This window comes from Cricetulus griseus, chromosome 4 (genome assembly GCF_003668045.3).
Source record: "Cricetulus griseus strain 17A/GY chromosome 4, alternate assembly CriGri-PICRH-1.0, whole genome shotgun sequence".
In the NCBI taxonomy this organism is placed as follows: Eukaryota; Metazoa; Chordata; class Mammalia; order Rodentia; family Cricetidae; genus Cricetulus; species Cricetulus griseus.
In genome coordinates, this window is record NC_048597.1 from 187,319,301 (window position 1) to 187,340,712 (window position 21,412).

Consider the following 21,412-nt stretch of genomic DNA (forward strand, 5'->3'; position numbering starts at 1 on the left):
CTTGTGTCCTTGCCAGACAAACATCAGCCTGGTTCATCCATTTGTGATATGTAGGGTATTTTCCTGTATATTTCAGAGGTGATTTTTCTTTTTGTGAAACTGATCAAGCCAATAAGGCAAATAGGAAGGAGTAGCCATATATGTGACTAAAAGTCTTCATCTCCATCTGCCTTTTCTAAGAAAATAGACACAATTGTCTCACACATTAATTACAAGTTATCTGCATGTGCTGTTTTGCTCACAACCCACCTTATTGTTTCCTTATAATTAATTGTAGTTATACCTACTTTTATTTCCTAAGGATTGGAATTCTGTGGTTGCCAGTGTTCGAAGACACAGTGCTTGCCTGTCACTCTTACATGAGAGATCTCAAAAATGGGTTGTTTCTTTGCCTGTGTTCCAAATCTGTGGTGGAACATATGACAGCTGTAACCGAGGAGGGACAAGCCTCAGTCCACATTACACGCACACACGCACGCACGCATGCACGCACGCACGCACGCGCGCACACACACACACACACACACACACACACACACACACACAGAGAGCAGTTTCCAAAACACCATTTTGATCAGAATATGTGCTTAAGGTTCATGGGGAAAATGATAGGTAATGAATAAATAAAATAAAATAATTTATTTTTCTACCCTCAAATACGTAGTGCTGCTAACAGCAGAGGAGCCTGCATAGGACCAAAATAGGCCTTCTGAATGTGGGCGACAGTTGTGTGGCTTGGGAAGTCTGTGGGGCCACTGGCAGTGGGACCAGGATTTATCCCTAGAGCTTGAGCTGGCTTTTTGGAGCCCGTTCTCTTTGAAGGGATACCTTTCTCAGCCTGGATATAGGGGGGAGGGCCTTGGTCCTGCCTCAAAGTAAGATGCTAGAATTCATTGACTCTCCACTCTGAGGAGTGGATAGGGGTGGAGTGGGGGGGATGAGGAGAATGAGGGGATAGCAGGAGGAGGGGAGGGAGTGAAAACTGAGATTGGTGTGTGAAATGAGAAAAGACTGTTTTTTAAAGTACAAGACGATAAAAAATATGTAGTGCTGTATAGTGAATTGGATCAACCCCAGCTGTCCCAAGTGCAGACACACTTGCACTTGGGGGGTTGTGCATATTGTATTTCTATAATTACTTCATCAGTTATACTTTAAATACTTTTTCACAATGACTTGTTCTAGTCTAGGTATCATGCCTTATAGTGCAGGTACAGAAGAGTGAATGTTCGAGCTAATACATTGCGGGCTGCTTTTTGACGTCTTCCAGCCGGCTCTTCGGCATAATCTCCCAGCCCTCTCTGCTTTGTCAATATGGGTAGCACTATTTACCCTCCATCCAAAACACTGCACTTCCAGTTCTTCCCTCCTTTAATCAAGTCCCGCCTTTGCTGCTCAGTTCTTTGCTTATGTTTATTGGCATGCGGCTGTAACTTAAGGGCGAGGGGCCTCACGTCAGTTTCAGAACTGGAAGTTATTTACCTCTTACCAGAAACAGTCCAGAAATATGGCCTGTTCTGAATCAGCTCATAGCTGAAATCTGTGTTCCTGGAACTTCCTAGAGCAGCTCAACTCGATTAAAATCAGTTAATCGGCTGATCAACTGCAAGGGGGGTGGGTGGGTGGGAGGGTTGGCTATTAAAACCCTGTTGTTTTTTTTTTTAGATTATTATAAAAGCATACAGCCATCTCTGCCACTGTAGGGGTTATTTTCTCGGTTACTCAGATCTGTCCTCTTTCCTTGCACTTTATTATGCCACTCACTCCACCCCCCAGCTTTGTGAGAGGAAGGCTAGGCTGAGAGCTAGTGTCAGAGAGCCAGGACGGGATGATCAAATCTTTTCTGGCCTCTGAATGTGGAAATTCAAGCACTGTGACCTTGATAAGGTTGGTCACTTATTTTTCTCAAAAGATCCAGCACCCTTGTCCCTTCACCATAGCTCTGAACTTCATCTGTCTGCCCCACAGTGCATCAAAGAATAGTTTTCTCTATTCATTTACCCCCTCATTTTCCTGTTTGTCCTATGGTCACGAGTCTTCAGAACTGTTATCTTTTTCTATGTATGCCACCGTTCTTTACTTTTAGTTGGATCTGTCCTGTGGCTTCTAACTTCAGTGCTGTCCACAGTTTTCCTTCCTTCCATTCAGACTCTTCATTGTGCACAACATGCCATCTGCCCCAGCAGCTATTCCCCAAACCATCCCCAAACTATCCCCTGTCCCTAGTCCTGGGCCAACCTACTTTTCAGGTTCACCTGAGCTTAGAGCCTGCTTTTAGTGAACCCAGCATCACTGTATTGAAGAAGACTGACTTTTCCTCTTCTGGAAGCTATCAATTGTGAATAGCCTCTAGACTAGGGTGGGACTTTCTTCCAGGCTCCCTTCTCCTCCTCCTCGATGGGACCTTGCCTATCATGAGTTTGTGCGGGTCTTGTGCATGCAGCCACAGTCTCTTTGAGTTCCTACCCATGTCTGCCCTGTTGTGCCTGTTTCTGTAAAACCCTCCACCACTTCTGGATCTTAGGATCTCTTCCACATAGCTGAGTGCTAGATGCTGGGCTGTGTGACCAACACATTCCTCAACACTGCAAATCACTGCAGTCTCCTTCCTTTTACAATTAGGGGAACAGGAAGGTAAAATAGCCATATTATGATGGCAGTCAACAACTGACAGAGGTTACCAAGCAGAAGTTTGTCTTCTTTTTATTTTATTATTTATTTACTTATCCTTTTTAATTTTTGGCAGTTTTACACACATATGTAAGGTCTTGTGAGTATGTTCACCCTCTCTTACCTCTTCCACTCCTATGATCTCTTTCTTCCCAACTAGTCCTACCCCAATTCACCTTACCGAATGTCCATCCACCATCTTTCCTGTGGTGTTCTCTGGGACTTGAAGAGGGTGATTTTTATAATAGATGTTATATTCAGGTCTGAGCACTCCATAGTTAGGTTTTTCAGCATCTCGGCTAGGTATCAGTCTATTATCCATTTCTCACTGTAAAGTTTTGCGCTTCTTAAACTAATTGATAAAACACTAGGCTTGGGTTTTTCATCTTCCTTTAAAGATATGACAGCTCTGTCGTCTTCTGCCATAACGATGACATTATTTATTTCAGAGCTTACCAATGATGGAAAACCAGTGGATGCCAACGAATGTCAACTTTCTTAATCTTCTGTAGTACTTATTATTTTGACTGTAAATGTTTAGGGATACTTTCCATTCTGAGATGTAATGTTCTCTCTCCCTAGCTCGCCTTTCTTTTTGGTCTGCCCCCCAATGCAAACACACAAACACACTCACACACACACACACACACACACACACACACACACACACACACACACACACACAAATGAGTTGTTACCAAGATAAAGACTCAAATCTCTGCCATTCTTATCCTATACAAGTTCTTTAGAGCGCTTTGAAATAGAATAATAAACTAAATTCAGATTTGTAATTGATCTAGCAGTGGCCGAAGAGATAACTCGATAGTTAAGAGCATTGGTTCAGAATTCAGTTCCCAGCACCCATGTGCTTCTCACAATCACCTGTAACTCCAGCTCCAGGGGACCTGGTGCTCTTTCTATTATCTGTGGGCAATATTACTCATATTCACACACACACCACATGCACAAATAAAATAAATATTATGGAATGATCTATGCAGAAGTGAACAATGGGGAAATGAAAGTACAAAGAAGAAATTAAAAGTGAACTCTTCTGAGGTCCATCCATTGTTACACAATTAGAAGGTTATTAAATTATAATTGAAGAAGGGTATTATTCTTTTTATTATTTATTTACTGTTTTAGTTTCTGACAATTTCACAGACAGTCATCTACAAAGTAACTTAGAAGTCAAAAATATTAAGTTACCATCCTAGACAAAATATAAATGTAAAAATGACAATTAACAAAAGAGCAGTTATCAAAAAGCAGGAAACAAAGAATGTAGGAAATAGAAAGAAAGGAGTTGCACAGCAGACTGTAGCTAGGAACTTAGTAACTGTGCTCTAGACAGATATTCTTATACTATTAGTTCCTTGTAAGTGAATGTCTTGCTCATGTGATCATTTAGGCTCCAGGTGTTTTCTTGCTTGTGGTTCACCATTTCTGAGGGCCTGACTGTCATTTGCATTTGGTCATTTGAAAGGAAAAGCCATATAGTATCTGGGGAAAACATTATTTGAGAAATGGCATGTATGTAATTGCTCACTACTGTTGCTTAACTACATTTAACTACATGCATTTAATTACAGCAGCAGTTTGCTCATGTGTAGCTGGATCCTGGAAGAAGAAGAAGAAACAGTTTCAGTGAAGAGCTACAATGATCTGTAATTTTTACAGTCTTAGTTTTTAATGCATTAACAATAAATACTTTTAGTGTTCATAAAGGAAAATGCTAATTTTTGCCATAAAACACAGAAATCCTCAATTAAACTAGAACCTCAGACTATTTTTGACACTTCAATGTTCCTATTTCAAGAAATAGGGTACATGTCAGGAAGTAGCATTTGCTAACATCAGTGTTGGCATGGGAGATTTTTTTTTAATGTCAGTTCTGTCTCTTGCTATTGAAGTTTGGGTTCTAGTAACCCAAACCTTAGTCATCATTTAAGAATTAGAGATGTGGGAGCTTAGGCACTGCCTTCTATTTTCCTATTAACTGAATCCAGGTGCTCATTAAATTCCTTTGTGCTTAAAGGACATTGGTATAGATATTTTATATTAACTGTTAACTAGAAACGATGGATGGCTGATGAAGAAACAAAGAGCTAGAACTAACATTCACTCAAGAAGAAGCAAAATAGATAAACCTTCTGCAGTAAGTGGAGCAAGCATACAATGGAGTTGACTATAACTAAACTGAACTATACACATGTTTGAAGACATTGCCATGAAGCTCATTGTAGTATATTATCCATATACACAAATTTAAAAGGAGAAAATGTGTAACACTGGAAAAATCATATACAGAATTGAATCCCGTATGTGGCTGGGATAGATCAGAATACTTCTGTGATTATTGAACTGCCAGAAGATAAGAAGAGTGAATAAACATTCACTAATAAAGCCCATTTTCCCTAAGTACCTGTGATGTGTAATTGTTATAAAGGACTGGATACAGTCTGAAAATGCAAATTTATACCAGAGTATCTTGTTATTTTATCTTATATCTCCTCAAAAATCAATCCAAACCCTTAAATATGCTTTGACAGTATTATCTGTGCCATGGTAGTTTCTATTACATAAATTATTAACTATTTTCTCCTTGTTGTACATTTAACACAACAACTGATTTTCACTCTTACAAGAAATAGGACAAAGAATGGCCAACCTTGAGCATAGCTCTATGTCAACAATTTCTGAGATTTTCTTGGGCTTTACTCCTAGAAATACAAGGAGTAGGGCAAGCATGTTTTTCCTGGAATGTATTGATGATGCTGCTAAGAAGAAGGAAGTCTCTCAAGGAAAGGGAGCCTTTCTTACCTGTCATCACTACTTTCTCAACTCATACCACATCCCAGAGCGATGTTTCAGGTCTAGAAGGAAGGGTGGAAAGTGTTTGTCAGAGTCTGTCACTTAGTTCATGTTGAATATGAACTAGCACTATCAGCTGCAATATACAACTGGCCCTGCCTTACTCTCTGTCTCTTACAAAACATGTGATGTGATGTACATGTCTTCTGTGAGCCTCAAGTTTTCTCATCCATCAAATGGACATGCATTATTAGTCACTGCACATTAGTGTTGTGGAGCTTTTTCCACTGTGAAGTTGATAGTCCCTGTGAAAATATGAGCTTCAATAAATATTTATTAACATCTTTGCTATTTTCTCAGTCTTATTGAAATGAGGATTTCCTTGTTATACATTTTCCACATAATTACACGTCTTTAATTTCTATTTCAATATTACTATTACAAGGGAAAGTAAGCTATCACCTAACTCATTTCTAAAACAAAAGAGGAAGGAGTTTAAGAAATTCTATTTTAAAGATGCGGTCTGTTATATGATACATGAAAGCTTTACTAATGACCGTGTTTATTCCTGAATGTAGATGCTTACACACATGCATATACATAGAATGACTGATACAATATGTTTGACCCATACATTAGTTGTCCAAAACATTGAGCCTTATTCATGGGTGTCAACCGTTTGTCATCTATGGTTCTCATAGCATGATATCATCTTCACAATATATTTACATGGCAAGTGGGAGTCCTCTGGGGTACCATAGTTCAACATGGAGTAGCAACTTTAGCTTTGGGTTGAGAAGCATTTCTTGTTAAGATCTGGGCTTACTGAAAGGGATGCTGTAGCCCGTTAGTGAGATCTGGCTTAGTATATAGAAATAGTAATACTGGTGGCTTCAGTCCTTCACTAGAGAGAACATTGGTTATGATGAACATGATGAGGGGCAAAATTACCAGAAAATGAAGATGGTATTTAAAAGATTTTAATTTGTGTGTGTGTGTGTGTGTGTGTGTGTGTGTGTGTGTGTGTGTGTGTTACATCCTTGCCCCCTGATCCCAGAAAAGGGTGTCAGATTCCCTAGGGCTGGAGTTCCAGGCAGTTGTGAGCCAACCAACATGGGTGCTGGGATCCAAACTCATGTGCTCTGGAAGAGGGACTTCACCACTGAGTTATCTCCCCTGTCCCAATGAGTACAGTTTTGTTATTTTATCCTGTATGGACATTTACCCCTGAGTAATTTTAATTAAAAAATAAATGATTTTCACTATCAGAAATACTGTTTTAAAATCTAACATCTTTGCAGGTTTTCCAAGATATATATATATATATATATATATATATATATATATATATATATCTTGGATTACATATATATATATGTAATTAGACCAATTGTAAATTAGAAACAAGCTTCTTTTACATGTCAATCCCAGTTCCCTCTCCCTCCCCTCCTCCCCTGCCCCCACCCCCTATCCCAACCCCTGTCTGTTCCCCAAGGAGGGTGAGGCCTTCCATGGGGGATCTTAAAAATCTGTCATATCATTTGGATCAGGGCCTAGACCCTCTCCCATGTGTCTAGGATGAAAGAATATCCCTCTATGTGGAGTGGGCTCCCAAAGTCCATTCCTATACTAGGGATAAATACTGGTCCACTATCAGAGACCCCATAGATTGTCCAGACCTCCAAACTGACCTCCTCATTCAGGGGGTCTGGTACAGTCCTTTGCTGTTTTCCCAGCTATCAGACTGGGGTCCATGAGCTCCTCCTTGTTCAGGTCAGCTGTTTCTGTGGGTTTCTTCAGCCTGGTCTTGACCCCTTTGTTCATTATTCCTCTCTCTGTGCAACTGGATTCCAGAGTTCAGCTCAGTGTTTAGCTGTGGGTGTCTGCTTCTGCTTCCATCAGCTACTGGATGAAGTCTCTAGGATGGCATATAAGGTAGTCATCAAATTAGTTTTTAGAGAACAAGATAATAGATGATTTTTCAAAAATTGTCACTACCAAAATGTTGTGTTCATTGAGACCTCAGTGACTTCAGTACCTAAAAGCTTAGATGACATGGGATATATTGACAACTGGATAGGGAGCTTTTCACATTTTTCGAAATGGGTTTGTTTTATTTTCATTATGTAAACACACTTATGCATTGATTGGGGATTATTTCTAAGAATCACATCAGAACAAGTCTTTCTTTAATTAGCTTGTGTGCAGAAGTATCTGAGTGCTATGTAAAGCTAGTGTGCCTCAGAATTCACCCACTATTGTAGAAAAGACACAATAGGCTTATAATACATCTATGTCCAGTTTATTATTTTTCAGAGATGGCAATTAATGTCAATTATACACAGATCTACAGAGCTCAAACAGGTGGAAAACATAACTGAAGTCATGGGGTTGGTTTATTGGTTAGGAAGAGAAAGAGTAAATGGGGGCAGTAAGGATATTTCAATTGAGTGTTGTTGTTTGTTTTTGCTTTATTTTTGTCTTTGAGGACTAGGATGTTTTTTTGACTCTAGTAATTTTCCTCTTGACACACAGGACACAGGATTTAATATTTTTTATTCTAATGCTGAGTTCTACAATCTCTGGGAGTGTATGTTTAGTTACTGGAATTATGATTTCAGTTAATAAATATTTCAAGTCAGGGGAAGAAGTAAGCAAACACTCAAAGGATATTTTAACTGTGGTCTTATGTATTCTGCAGCCTTATCATTCTTATACTTATTTTAAATGTAAGAAAGTTGTTTACTTGATGGGTTGTTTTACATATTAGCTATCCTCTCTGATTGGGATCCAGTGGGTTGTGACCACTAGATGTGAGCTTGGGGATTCTGATGTTACACTGCCACCACGTGGTTGCTGTTCGTCTCAAGATGGACATTGCTTCTGAGATAAAGGAACAAAAAGTTAAATAAATTGTTTTAATTGCAGGGTAACAATTGTGGTGTGTACTTCATACACACAAACACAACCCTTACACACACACACACACACACACACACACACACACACACACACACACACACACAAGAACCTGTCCTAAGCCAAGCTTTGTGTTTAATGAGAAGGGGCAGGGCATCCTCTAATGCTGATAATCTCTCTCTGGAGTAAAGATCAGTGGTCTGTGCATTATTTTCAAATACACATAAGATATCAATTATGAACTCTAAACACATTCCTTGTATTTATAATAAACAATGATTAAAATAAATAATGCTTCTTAGTCAGTTCTCGGTTTGAATACATGTTTGGTATCACCACTTCCAAAATTTGACTAGAAATTTCAGCAATAATTCTTTTTTTGATGGAAAAGAATGTAATTTATTTCTATGTTTAACAGGTTATAAAATTGGTACTTATGTTGTGCCATGTACTGTTTTGATGTGTGCATAAAATTTGCGATTCTGCTTTTATTTTTCTTTTACTTTTTCACATAAGTCATTCTGTAGGTAGGCCAGAGAGCCCTCAGCTTCACAATTTACCAGCTGCCTCCTGAGTGCTTAACTTAGAGACAGGTGTCTCCACACATGGGCTAATATGGTGTAATATTTTAATCACATTAGATATATCTCTCTCTTCAACGTTCATCATTTATGGTTTAAAGCATTTAAAATTCATTCCCCTGCGTTTGTAACAGTTGTCATTTATCATCATTATCTGTAATCACATATTGTGCAATATTTCTTACTCCTGTTTAATTGAAACCTGGTGGCATTGATCAAAGCCTCTCTCATTCCTACTCTCCCCAATTCTACTGTCTGCCCTGTTCTATGAAACTCTGTTTTGTATAACCCACACATGCATAAGGAGATCATGTGGTATTTTTCTCCATGTGCTTGGTTTGCTTCATTTGTTATAAAGATTTGTAATTCCATTTCGGTTGTTGCAAATGACACAATGTCATTCTTTTTTTTGGGGGGGGGTAAATAGTATTCCTTTACATATATATACTACATTAAAAAAATCAATTCATTGTGGATGAACACCTACATTGTTTCTACTTCTTGGCTGCTTTAAGAGAGTATAATTTAGTATCTGGATAACATTACTGTATCAATTGTCTTGTTGCTGTATCAAGATGCCTGACAAAAGCAACAAAAGGGAAGAAAGATTATCTTTGCATACATCATGGCAAGAAAGTCAAGGCCACAGGAAGCCAAGGTAGTTGATCCCACTGAGTTCAAATCAGGGAGGAAAGCAAGGAAAGCCCCGCCCACTTCCCCCTCCTTCTTCAGTTCAGGAGTCCAGTCTGTGGAGGATTGCCACCCTCAGTGGGTTTTCCCACTTCAGTAAACTTAACATAATCTTTCACAAGCATGGCTCACAGGTAATTCTAGATCCCATCAAGTTGACAATGGATATAAATCATCACAACTTTCCACTGAAAAGCCTTTTATTTAGAAGAGTACATATAATTGAGAAAGAATTTAGGGACTATAGGATGACATGAAATAATTTCCAAAGTCATGTCATTCTTCTTTAAAAGATTTTTTAAAAGGGACTTGACTTTATTACGGATTCGTGTGTTTATTCATGTGCTTAAGTGTGTGCCTGTGTGAGTTTGTGTGTACCATGTCTGTGCCAGTGCCCACAAGGCCAGAGGGCAAATTGGAGTTACAATCTGTGAAACACATGGTGTGTGTGTTAGCAACCAAGTCCAGTTACTCTGAAAGAGGAGTAAGCACTCTTAACCATTGAGCCATCTCTTTGGCGCACCAAATTTTATTTATTTTTATTTTTATTTGAGTGAATGCGTGTATGTCTGTCTGCCATGGGAACACAGGTGTCTGCAGAAGCCAGAAACAAGCTTCAGGTCCCTTGGAGCTGGAATTACAGGTGGTTGTGAGCTGCTAAATGTGGATTCTTGGCACGCAACATGGGTCTTTTGGAAGAACAAGAAGCACTTTTAACTACTGAGCCGTCTCTCCAGCCTCAAATTTGTTTATGGGGAGTGGTGCATGTACTGTGGCATACATGTGAGGGTCAGAGAACACATTTGGCATTTTTTTTTCCCATACACCATGTGGGTACCAGGTTTCAAAATCATATTGGTGGCCAGTGCCTTTGCCAGATGAGCCATCTCAATGGCCTCAAATATTTTCTGGGGCGGGGGGGGGTTGTTTTGTTTTGATTTGATTTTTGAGACAGAGTCTCACTATGTAGCCTTGCTACCCTGAAACTTGCTATGTAGACCAGGCTGGCACAAAACTCACAGAGATCCACCTGCCTTCAGAGGGCTAGGATTAAAGGTGTGTGCCACTATGCCCAGCATGGAATATAATAATGTATTGTTTCTCTTCACAGGTAATATAAAGAATGAACATATAAAGAATGAATTCTGTTTAAAATTGCTTACTTAAACTTTGGATCCACTCTGTGGCTAAAGCTTCCTGAGAATTGTGTCCAGAACTAATCTGATCACTAGCAAAAAGACAAAGAGCCTTCTCCAGTTCACCTTTTGCCCAGGTTATGTCTGCCTTTACTGGAGCACATTGTGGGTTATTCCTGCAGTCTTAGACTCCTGAGATAGACGTCTGTACAAAATAATGTTAACTGGAAAATTCAGGATTTAAAAAAAAATTATATATAAATCTTATTTAAATTAGAAACTATCTTATTTTACATATGAATCCCAGTCCCTCTCCCTCTCATCCTCCCATCCCCCTCCCATCCCATCCCCCATACACTCCCCAGGGAAGGTGAGGCCTTAGATGAGGGATCATTAAAATTTGTCAAGTCATTTGGGTAAGGTCTTAAGCCCTCCCCTGTGTATCTAGGCTAAGAGAGTATCTCTCCATGGGAAATGGGCTCCCAAAGTCTCTTTGTGCACTAGAGATACATCCTCATTCCATTGCCAGAGGCCCCATAGACTGCCCAGTGCTCCTAACTGACACCCATGGATTTTTTTATCCATAATATTTTCCATTTACTTATTATTATCCTACACTGAGTCACTGACTTGCACAAAACTGTTTTGTTTTCTATTTTTTATATGCACTGAGCAATGTGAGTCACTGAAAATTTAAAAAGAAAACCCACGGGATTAAATAAAAGAGATCCCATATGAACTACAGATGGAGTTCAGTTGGTAGAGTGCCTGACTGACATGGGGGAATTTCCCAGTTTGGTCTCCAGCATCACATAAAACTAGGAGACATAGCATAAGCTTGTAATCTCAGCATTCAATCAGTGGAGGCAATAGGAGCTGAAGTTCAAGGTTATGTGCAGCTGTAAGTGGAGTTCCAAACAAGCCTGGCTACACAAAACCCTGAAAGACATGAATGACCATACTGTGCGTGCTTACCAATATTGGTAGCTTATTGGTGTGTGTATCATACAAATTATTAAGAACCTGGTATTGTAACTCTGAGTAGTGTACATCATTTTAACACCAATTTCTTTCCCGTAACTATGTCTATATAGCATTTGTCACTCAATTTTATAGACACACTTTAAATTACTTGTTATATAACATCTTAATTCTTTTATAATTTTCCTTCTAGAAATGTGAAGAGTTTTCCATAGGTGTATGCAACTATTTACTTGATTTCAATCATTTCATTAGTTATACATGATAGGTTAAATGTTTCAAGATAGTATGTCTTTGGTAAAGTATTTCTGGGACACTGGATAGTGATAATAATTGTTTACCATAAAATTTCAATTTAAATTCCCACTAGTTGGAAGTTTGTGGCTTTCAGTACTTACAGTCTAACCTTTTAAAATTATATATTTAGTTATTCATTTATTTTATATTTAATTGTGTGTCAGCTCAATTCCAAGCATCCACATGACAGCTCACGAATATCTGTAACTTCAGAATCAGGGCCTCCACTGTCCTTTTCTGGCTTTCAGGGTGAGGGCACACACATGGTGTACATAGGTAGAAGCAGGCAAAACACACATACACATTTTTAAAGAAAATGAATAAAAAAGTGTGTTTTGTCTTTTCACTGTTTTCCATAGAGCAATTAAAATTAAAAAACTGTGCCTTTCTGATAAGTTAATGTGTTTTCTTCTGGGACACCTCTCATGTCAGGGTCTAAATCCTTTTTAGCTAGACTGAACGTGGCTCCTGGATTTTACATCTCAAGAGTGAATCATTCAGAAGGTAGGCTGATGCCACCTGACACAGATCATGCTAGAAGCTTTGGCTTTCTCGTTACTTTACCCTCTGTTGTGTTCTTCTTTCTAAAACCACTTACCTTGAAATATTGAAGAGCCATGATATTTGGAACAGAGGGTTATAAAGTTCAGTTTGTGTCTGCAAAACATGGCCTTGGTATGGCTGTATGGTATTAGATAAGGTACCTAATAGTGGCCATCTGGAGGCCTATGAATCATCACAATGTGGCTCATACCAGAATGACCCCCAGAAAAAACACTGATGTAATCCTGGCAGAATGCCGTTGTGTGTGTGTGTGTGTGTGTGTGTGTGTGTGTGTGTGTGTGTGTGTGTGTGTGTGTGTATGTGTGCGCGCGCGCGTGCGTTGTATACATATAACCTTGATGTCAGATACTTTTACCACTACTTTCAGGAGCTTTCCTGTGTGTATCTTGTCTGTAGGCCTATGTGCCTACCTCCAAGAAGCCAGTACATTGGTCTATGGGTGTTTCCATGTCTGCCTGTATGCAGTCCATGTGTGCCAGCAGGTGCCTGGGTACCTGCAGGCAGCTGCCTACCTAACAGACTGTGTGCTGGTAAATAATGTCTTATCTGCCCTTGGCTCCTCTCAGGCTCTTCAACCTCGACTCTCTTCAACCTCAAGTCTTCCCATCACCCTCTTCCTTTCATGGTATCAGTGTCAGTGACCTCACACATGGTCAGCATCTTGCTTTTATAGAGTACAGAGCATCTCTAAAATTAAAACAGGGCATGTCCAAGATGGAAAGGGGTGGGGTGAATAAGGACTCCAGCTTTAGAAAGTCACCAGGAACAGTTCAAAGACATATCTGGACCCATTCCGACTAGAGAATTGGTTTAATTAATTTGGGGGCAGCGGTTGCCACCAGTACTTTGAAGGAACCATCGGCAATTCTAATGGGAACCCAGTAGCAAGACTGTTGAAACTTCTGTCTCTTTGGATGCTGGATTGAATTCTACTAAATAGATTAGCTGCCAAGTATAAGGAGTGAAGAATTGATTTAAGTATTTGTGTAGCCCCCTGCCTCCTGCTGGTTATCCAGCTGTCAGCTTTCCCAGAGGAATGGCCACCCAGTTCCCTTTCTATATTATCAACAGCCGATATCGAAGACTTTCCTTGACACCATTGTGCTTTTATCTTCCATGGTTTCAGCACATGAGCTCCTTGTTCCCTACACCCCCAAGTCCAAACACTCAATTTACACAAATGTGCAGCCTCCAGAGGCTCTGGGTAGAGGCAGAGGAGGTGTTCTCTTGGGACAGGATTCTCCACCAGACCATGCACTTGCACAAATTTTCTGAACCCACTCTACCTGAGGATCCTCCCTGTCATGTAGGGATGGTATGAGAGAGTCTTTGTGTGGGTTTGGTGAAAGTTGTGAGCTACTCACACAGAGCATTAAAACTGATATATAACAGTTAGTGTGGACCCAATAAATGTGAACTGCTGTAGTTAGAGACAAACACCTTGCCTCTTAAATACCTCTTGCTACCAGAGGAACAAAGCTTTCTGTGCAAATCAATGTTGGGTAAATTGGATAGGTAAATTGGGCCCACCAAGCCCATTGCAGATAACAGCCTCATCCTTAATTACCATACACAAGTTCCAGTCTTCTGCTGACACTTTGATTTTACACTGTAGTGTTGGAAATATTTTGTGATATTCATTCAATGTTTTAAGTAAATTGGAGAATATACAAAACCAGATATGAATTATCCTTACTTCAAGCTCTATCCCCACCAGATGTGCTATTATAGAGAACAAACAGACAAAAATCTTATTTTGAAATTTTGGTGTAAGATTGGCCCAGCTGCAAAGATCTTTAGCAAAGTTTGTTGGTCTAAGAGACCAACTTGGTCAGAAAAGGAATTGGTTCCCCGGGGACTATTTCTAGCATTGAGTGAATGGTGACTATGTTAAGCTAACGGTTCAAAGTTTGCTTGTTGTTACTTCATGACAGGCTAAATGGAAATGAGTGATTCATATTCCACACATGCACATGCCTTAGGTGTTGTGGTTTGTTTTTCAGATGGGGGTTAATGTGGTGGACTCTGCTGTTTCCGGGTTAGGTGGCTGTCCTTATGCAAAAGGTGCTTCAGGGAATGTAGCCACTGAGGATTTGATATACATGCTTAACGGCATGGGGCTCAATACAGTAAGTTCTTTCAGCACACTTTTTAATATCCGTGCTTTCTTTTCAGGTTCAAACAGGAATACTTTCTCAAACTTGAAAAGCAACTGAGGTCAAAGTTTTACTACACATTTGCAATTTGCTGTAATGTACAGAGTGAAAATACAGTGAAAGGGTTTCAGGGACTTTGTAAGTGCTTATTGCTATAGCTCAGGCACCAACAGTGCTCTCATTCTGTGTTATAAAGTTTTATGAACTCCGAAATAATTTCCCATATATTATCTGCTTTGACTTTATACACTAACTGTGTGAGAGCTCATGTCCTTGAGATTACAATGCTGTGTGCTTTTGCTTTTAGTAAGAAGCTGAGATCCTCAGTCAGGCAGGGATTATGTTGGCCTGGCTTTCTGACACTTGGCAAATGGTCAGTGGAAGAAAAAAAATTAATTAAACTTTAGATGTAAGACACTAGGTGGCAAGCATAGCCTCTTTCTAAGTACCTGCAAAGGTAGGTCTTGTATGCTAACACCTGATGAGCTTTCTTTATGCTTAGTAACAAAATCTATCAGCATAGAGGAGATTCTATTTTACGGGAAACTATGAAAGGGCAAGAAAACTGTTCTGAGATTGTTGCATATCCTAATCATTAAAGCTAACACTAATTTCCCCTCCCTCCTTCCTCTCCAGTCTCACTGTGATTACACGGACCTTTCCATAGTATTCAACTCCCCTGCCATTCCAATCTGTTCTTCACTGCTTCCCCTTACTTATGCTTTTATGTTATTCTGAGCGGTCTTTTACATCGTGCCTTATTTCATCTAGAAAGTGAAGTACTGTCAACCGGTCCATTCCTAGCATCACTCTGACTATACCTCAGGCAAAGATGTAAAGATCTTGGTGCTTCCCTGGAATTCTGTATTTTTATTTGTTCATGGTCCCTAGGGTTTTATCGCAGTATTGTTTATTCTTCTAGCTTCTTGGGCATTCAAGATGAAATTGTCATAGCTTATTCTCACTCAGTGTCTGTAACATACAGATGCTCAATAAATTTTCATTGAGATTTTACCTGGCACCAAAGACTAACAGGTGTCTATAAACAACAAAATCTATTGCTTGTTTTCTCTGTAGGAAAGTATAGGTTTGTTTACACAGAGGCCTAATCATTGTTTTGGAAGGCAGTGACTGAAAATGAAAAGAAATGGATCCTTTCTTAGAACTAATGAATGAAGTTTAATTAACAACTAGTGTTAAATGTAGCTTAAGGTTTCAGTGCCAAATTGCAGAAAATCAAATGTCACCCTAAGGACTGGTCAGGTAGAGGAGGATTTTAACACTGAGGAGCACTGCAGTCACTGCCAATCACAGTCCCAGTTACTTACCAAGAGCAAGCAATTATAGAACCTTAGTTCTTGGCCGAGTGCTCATCGGCTTCACTAATTGTGGTTCTAGACTTGCATGTGAGTTCATCACAAGTACAAGATTTAATCTGTACTGCAAGGGTACACATACACCATGCTTCTGCTTACGCAACTGCCAGTGAGCTTATATTTCTTCCAAAAGAAGGCTTGCTGTACAACACATTCTGGCCTGTTGGTACCTTCTCCATTACAAACACCATCTGTGACATCTTTGCCCACTGTTACCTACACGCACTGTGGCTCTCCTCATCCTCCACATAAAATGTGCATTTTTTCTAGGTCTTTTGTGCTGATCTTCTTTTCTTACACTGCCTCTTGTAGCTTCTTACTCCTCACCACACAGAACGTGAGTTGTACCTTTACAGCCTCTTCCCTGGCACGTTCTTTCTACTCTTTCCTTGTGAGTTACTTGGTCTTTTTAATCACGTGGGCATATCTCTCTCCACGGACTCAAGTATAGTACAGAAATTTATAATTATGAGTCTGTAATTGCCCATGCACACAAAAGCTTCACGAAGATAAAATAATATACAATCAATGTGTAACTTCATCATATATCATTTACTTCCTAGACATCTGATAAATGATTTAAGATTAAATATAGTATTTTTATAATCACTCAGTTAATTAAATGAAATTATAGAGAAAGTTCAAAACAAAATTATTTCTTGAAATAATGCTAGCATATTCTATGCATAATTGTTAGAAATTCTTACAAAGTTTAGAGGAACATTAATGACTGAAATACTCCAACAAACTCTTGCTGGATCTAATTCAGAAGTGTAAGACATACGAAACTATTTAGATACCATTGTATTAGGAATTTAAATTAAAATGTAGACTCAGATACTCCATGGCAAAAACAAATTTCTCAAATCAAAAAGAATGCTGCTCCCCTAAAAGCATGTTAATCATGTAAAAGAAGATAAAAATGGTTTTAAAGAATCACTTTACAAAACTTTTCATGACCATTATTAAAAATAGAAACAAAAAGGAGTGTTCTGAAACATCTCTAGAAAGAGAAATTAAAGTGAACATGTTATCAAAAGCTTTGTGAATTTTTATCCTTATTCATTTTAGGAGAAAGTCGGATTTCCATGCATAATAAAAATAGCTACTAGCAGTTTATTAACAAAGATTAGTTTTTATTGTTAAATCTCACTGTTTCTAGTTCATGTTGAAGAAGAATGTAACGGCATGTGAGATGCTGCATGGAGGCAAATAAAGGTGGACACTCCCATACACGTGTCTTCCCAGTCACAGCAAAAGTACTGGGCAAAACACTGTTGCTATTCCAAGGTGCACAGAGGAGGACTGTGCCCTGAACTTGGCCTTCTCACCAACTGTAATCTGTCATCCATGGAATTTCCTAAGCTTCAGTCGCTTTTATTTATCCTTTCACATAAGGTGTTAGACACAGAAGGTGCCATTGTATATAAAATTGTATACTAAATATTGCTCATTTTCTCTGATTTGTAGGTCCCCATTTCATACCATGTCACAGTTCTGCATATGGTCAAAAGAAAAAAAGACAAACAAACAAAACACCATCCATCTTTTTAGGAATCCATATAAATGTATCCAGTTTGTTTCCATTTTTTTCCCTTTTTTGGTTGGTTTTTCCAGACAGGGTTTCTCTGTGTAGCTTTGGGACCTATCTTGGCACTCACTCTGTAGACCAGGCTCTGAACTCACAGAGATCTGCCTGCCTCTGCCTCCCGAGTGCTGGGATTAAAGGCGTGCACCACCAATGCCCGGCTCAGTTTGTTTCTTTATATATAATAAAGACATTATTTTTCCCAATTTAGTTTTTAGCTATAAACTTCTCCAATTCATTATTACCTTATTTCCTCATCCCTGATATTTTATGGACAGTTTTCCAATTCTATGATTGTCCTTCTTAAACATTAGAGATGTTTGTGAATTATACTGTTATTTGGAGGAGTTCCCTCCAAATAACATGCTTTAATAAAGTATATTAAAGCATGCTTTAATAAAGTAGAGACATCTAAAACACTGCCTACATAGTTTATGGAAATAAATGTTGACCCTGAATTGATAATGAGCAAAACAATGTTTGACATTTTAAACAGTTAGGCAACTACTAGTGAGAAATAAAAAGAATTTGCTTTATCTATTTTAATTCTTCACTCTAATTCCTTGTCTCATTCAGTGTCTTTTATTTTTCCTTGACAGGGTGTGAATCTCTACAAAGTGATGGAAGCTGGTGACTTTATTTGCAAGGCAGTGAATAAAACCACAAACTCTAAAGTCGCACAAGCTGCCTTCAAAGCTCGACTTGAATGAATTTGGGATTTAAGACTTAAAAGATCCATTTCAGTTCCAATTCATTGCAGAATCATTAATGCCAACTCATTCTGAAGTGGAAGTTAATTATATAGAGCTGGGAAAGAAGAGATGCTATGAAAAAAATTATCACTGGGCAGATCATGAAGTAGACAGAAGGTAATACCAGCCATTGGTGGAATTGCAAGTTGAGAATTTAACACTGGCAGACATCCTTCTGTATGTGGACAAAGCCTGCTCATTTGTGCTACAGAAATAATTTAATTTTTACCTTAGTAGATGTGAAAATTGACTTAAGATTTCTCTGAGTATCGAGTACTGTGTTAATACTTCATCAAGCCAGCTTACCACAGGGTACATATTGTTAGTAGTTTACAAGCTTCGACACAATGCAGAGTGTGGGGCCCTGACGTGATTTTCTGCCTCTGGATCCCGACTTTCCATTTGCCAAGTTTGTTAAGTTATGGACCAAGTGCCAAATTTTCATCTGATTCTACATAATTTTTAGCAATAGAACTTTTATATTTCAAGTATGGCTAACATCTGTTAACTATTTCAATGACTTTACTGTGCTCCAAGATGCTGTGGTCAATGGCAAGATGCCATATCCTGAAAACACATCATACCTCCCATGTTTGTTCCATGCATCCAGTTTGCTGTGTTTTACAATTACTTCAATTGTAAGAAAAAGTCCACAGTGTTATTTAAATATAGAGAAACTATAAGGTATAGTTTTTGTCCTGGTGTCTAAGGGACAGTAATGACTGTAGGCTGATAGAGACATCACAGTCTGTTTCCATAATATCTAGTTTATTTCTGAATTGCACAAAGAAATGGTGTTGTGATTTAAAGAAAGTTAATATAAATTTTAACTGGCAAAAATTCTGTTTCCATTGACTTACTGTACCCTAGCTGTTTACTTTTGTTTTACTTTAAGATATGTATTTTAAAGTGGTAGAAATCCTATCTATTGTCCCCCACAGCATTGCCAGTTATAAGAAAAATTAATACATCAAAGATCAAGGCCAGGAAATGGCCCAGTAGCTAAAAATACTGGCTGTCCTTCAGGGACCTGGTTTTGGTCCCCAGAACCCACATGGTGATTAAATACTAACTCCAGTTTTAGGGGATCTGATTGCTTCTTCTGGCCTCTGTGTGTACCAATCAGACAGATTGTACATGTGCATACATGCACATAAAATATCATAGACATCCTAGAAAACAGTAAAGGCATTTAAATGAAAATATTCCAAAAACAAGAGGGATATTAGAACCAAAATATCATTAAAGGTACATAATAGGAAAAAGATTGGAAACATATGGGTTGACAAAGAAACCTAAATTTCCACAGATGACTAACTTGTCAGCTTGTAAAATGGTTCTTTGGTAGGTTCTGTGACAGCATGCTTTTCTTCCAGAGCATGGAAAGCAATTCTGTGCTTGGAGGTTCAGATTGGAATATGGATGAACCAGAGGCAGCAAAGTTGCAGCCAGTTGTAGATCCACCTCAGTACCGTCTTCCTGCAGGTCTCTCTTGCATGCTAGGTGTGGTAGTTTGACTGTAATTGCCCCCATGAGCTCATTGAAAGTGATACTCTTAGGAGATGTGTCTTTGTTGGAGTAGGTATGGCCTTGTTGGAGGAAGTGTGTCACTGTGGAGGTGGGCTTTGTGCTCTCAAATATGCTCAAGCCATGCCCAGGGACTCAGACCACTTCCTGTTGCCTGTGGTTCAAGATGTAGGACTCTCAGCTCCTTCTCCAGAACCATGCCTGCCTTCATGCCACCATATCACACAATATGGACTAAATTGATAATGGACTAAATCTCTGAAACTATAAACCACCCAATTAAATGTTTTCCTTTATAAGAGTTGCTGTGGTTATGGTGTCTCTTCACAGCAATCGAAACCCTAAGATAATAGGGTACCAACAGGCAGCTGCATCAAATGTGGTTATTCCTCCATTGTCTGGGGAAATTGATTTTTTTTTTTATCCCAGAGGGAGTGCTCAGTTTTGAGACATTTGGGGAAACATCTGCTCATGCAAACTACTTGTAAAATCAGTGACTAGCATTGTTGTTTTGAAACTCTAACTTCTTCCAAAGACAGAGTAAGTATAGACTTCAGATACAGTGTTACACAGTTACATGGTGCCAACATCAGTGTACCCGCTGACTCCCTAACTTCCTTGATATTATATAATTACACTTGACACAAACTAGTCATTGTTTTGCCATCTTGTTCTCTCCCTATTCTGTCTGAACTTCTTAGGAAGAATTCTCCCAGAATATTTCATCTAGCCATGAAACTTTGCTATTATTGCAGAGCTCATTGAAAAAACAAACAAAAAGCTCATTCACGTGTATTTTGATACCAAGTTTTTCTTTGATTCTACCTAGAAAGGCTTAAGAATGACAAAGCAAATACAACTTTTATTGGAATGTGAATGAAAATAATCTTTCTTCAGATCTATTCTTAAGTTAGGAAAATATGTATTCTGTATCCTGGAACTTGAAGTACATTTTATCATGTAGATATGTTGCTCTTCTGTGATACACAACTATTTTAGAAGGGCTGTGTAGCTTCTGGTCTGGGACTGTTGCTAAGTAGTAGATCACTTTACATAAGATGTGTGAGAATATGAGTTTGTTCCCCCCGCTCAACACACCAACAAGCAGAAAGAACTATGCATTCTGGTAGTGAAAATTTTCTTAACTTACATTCTTGAACTCCAAGCAAACAAATTTATCTGGTAAATTTTTAGTAAACTCAATGTTCTCTTTACATTTTTAGCATTCTATTTACTATAAAATTTAATAAAGACTTTCTTAGTTGTATGTATATGGCTCTTAATTTTCACATATATGATCTTAATTTTGATAATTTTGCATACTGTATCATCTAAATAATTCTCAATATGAGTCAAAGGAT

The 21,412-nt window shown here is 38.7% G+C and overlaps 1 protein-coding gene across 3 annotated transcripts in view; it reads left to right on the forward strand.

The window, feature by feature from the left end:
- The window catches only part of Hmgcll1 (3-hydroxymethyl-3-methylglutaryl-CoA lyase like 1), a 130,404-nt gene extending 110,527 nt beyond the window's left edge, over positions 1-19,877 (forward strand). For all 3 annotated transcript variants that reach the window (XM_027411131.2, XM_035444484.1, XM_035444485.1), the window contains 2 exons: positions 14,656-14,781; positions 18,372-19,877. In XM_027411131.2, the coding sequence (XP_027266932.1) occupies positions 14,656-14,781; positions 18,372-18,482 (237 nt within the window). In that variant the 3' untranslated portion in view covers positions 18,483-19,877. The remainder of the gene's footprint in view (positions 1-14,655; positions 14,782-18,371) is intronic.
- The last annotated feature ends 1,535 nt before the right edge of the window (positions 19,878-21,412 follow it).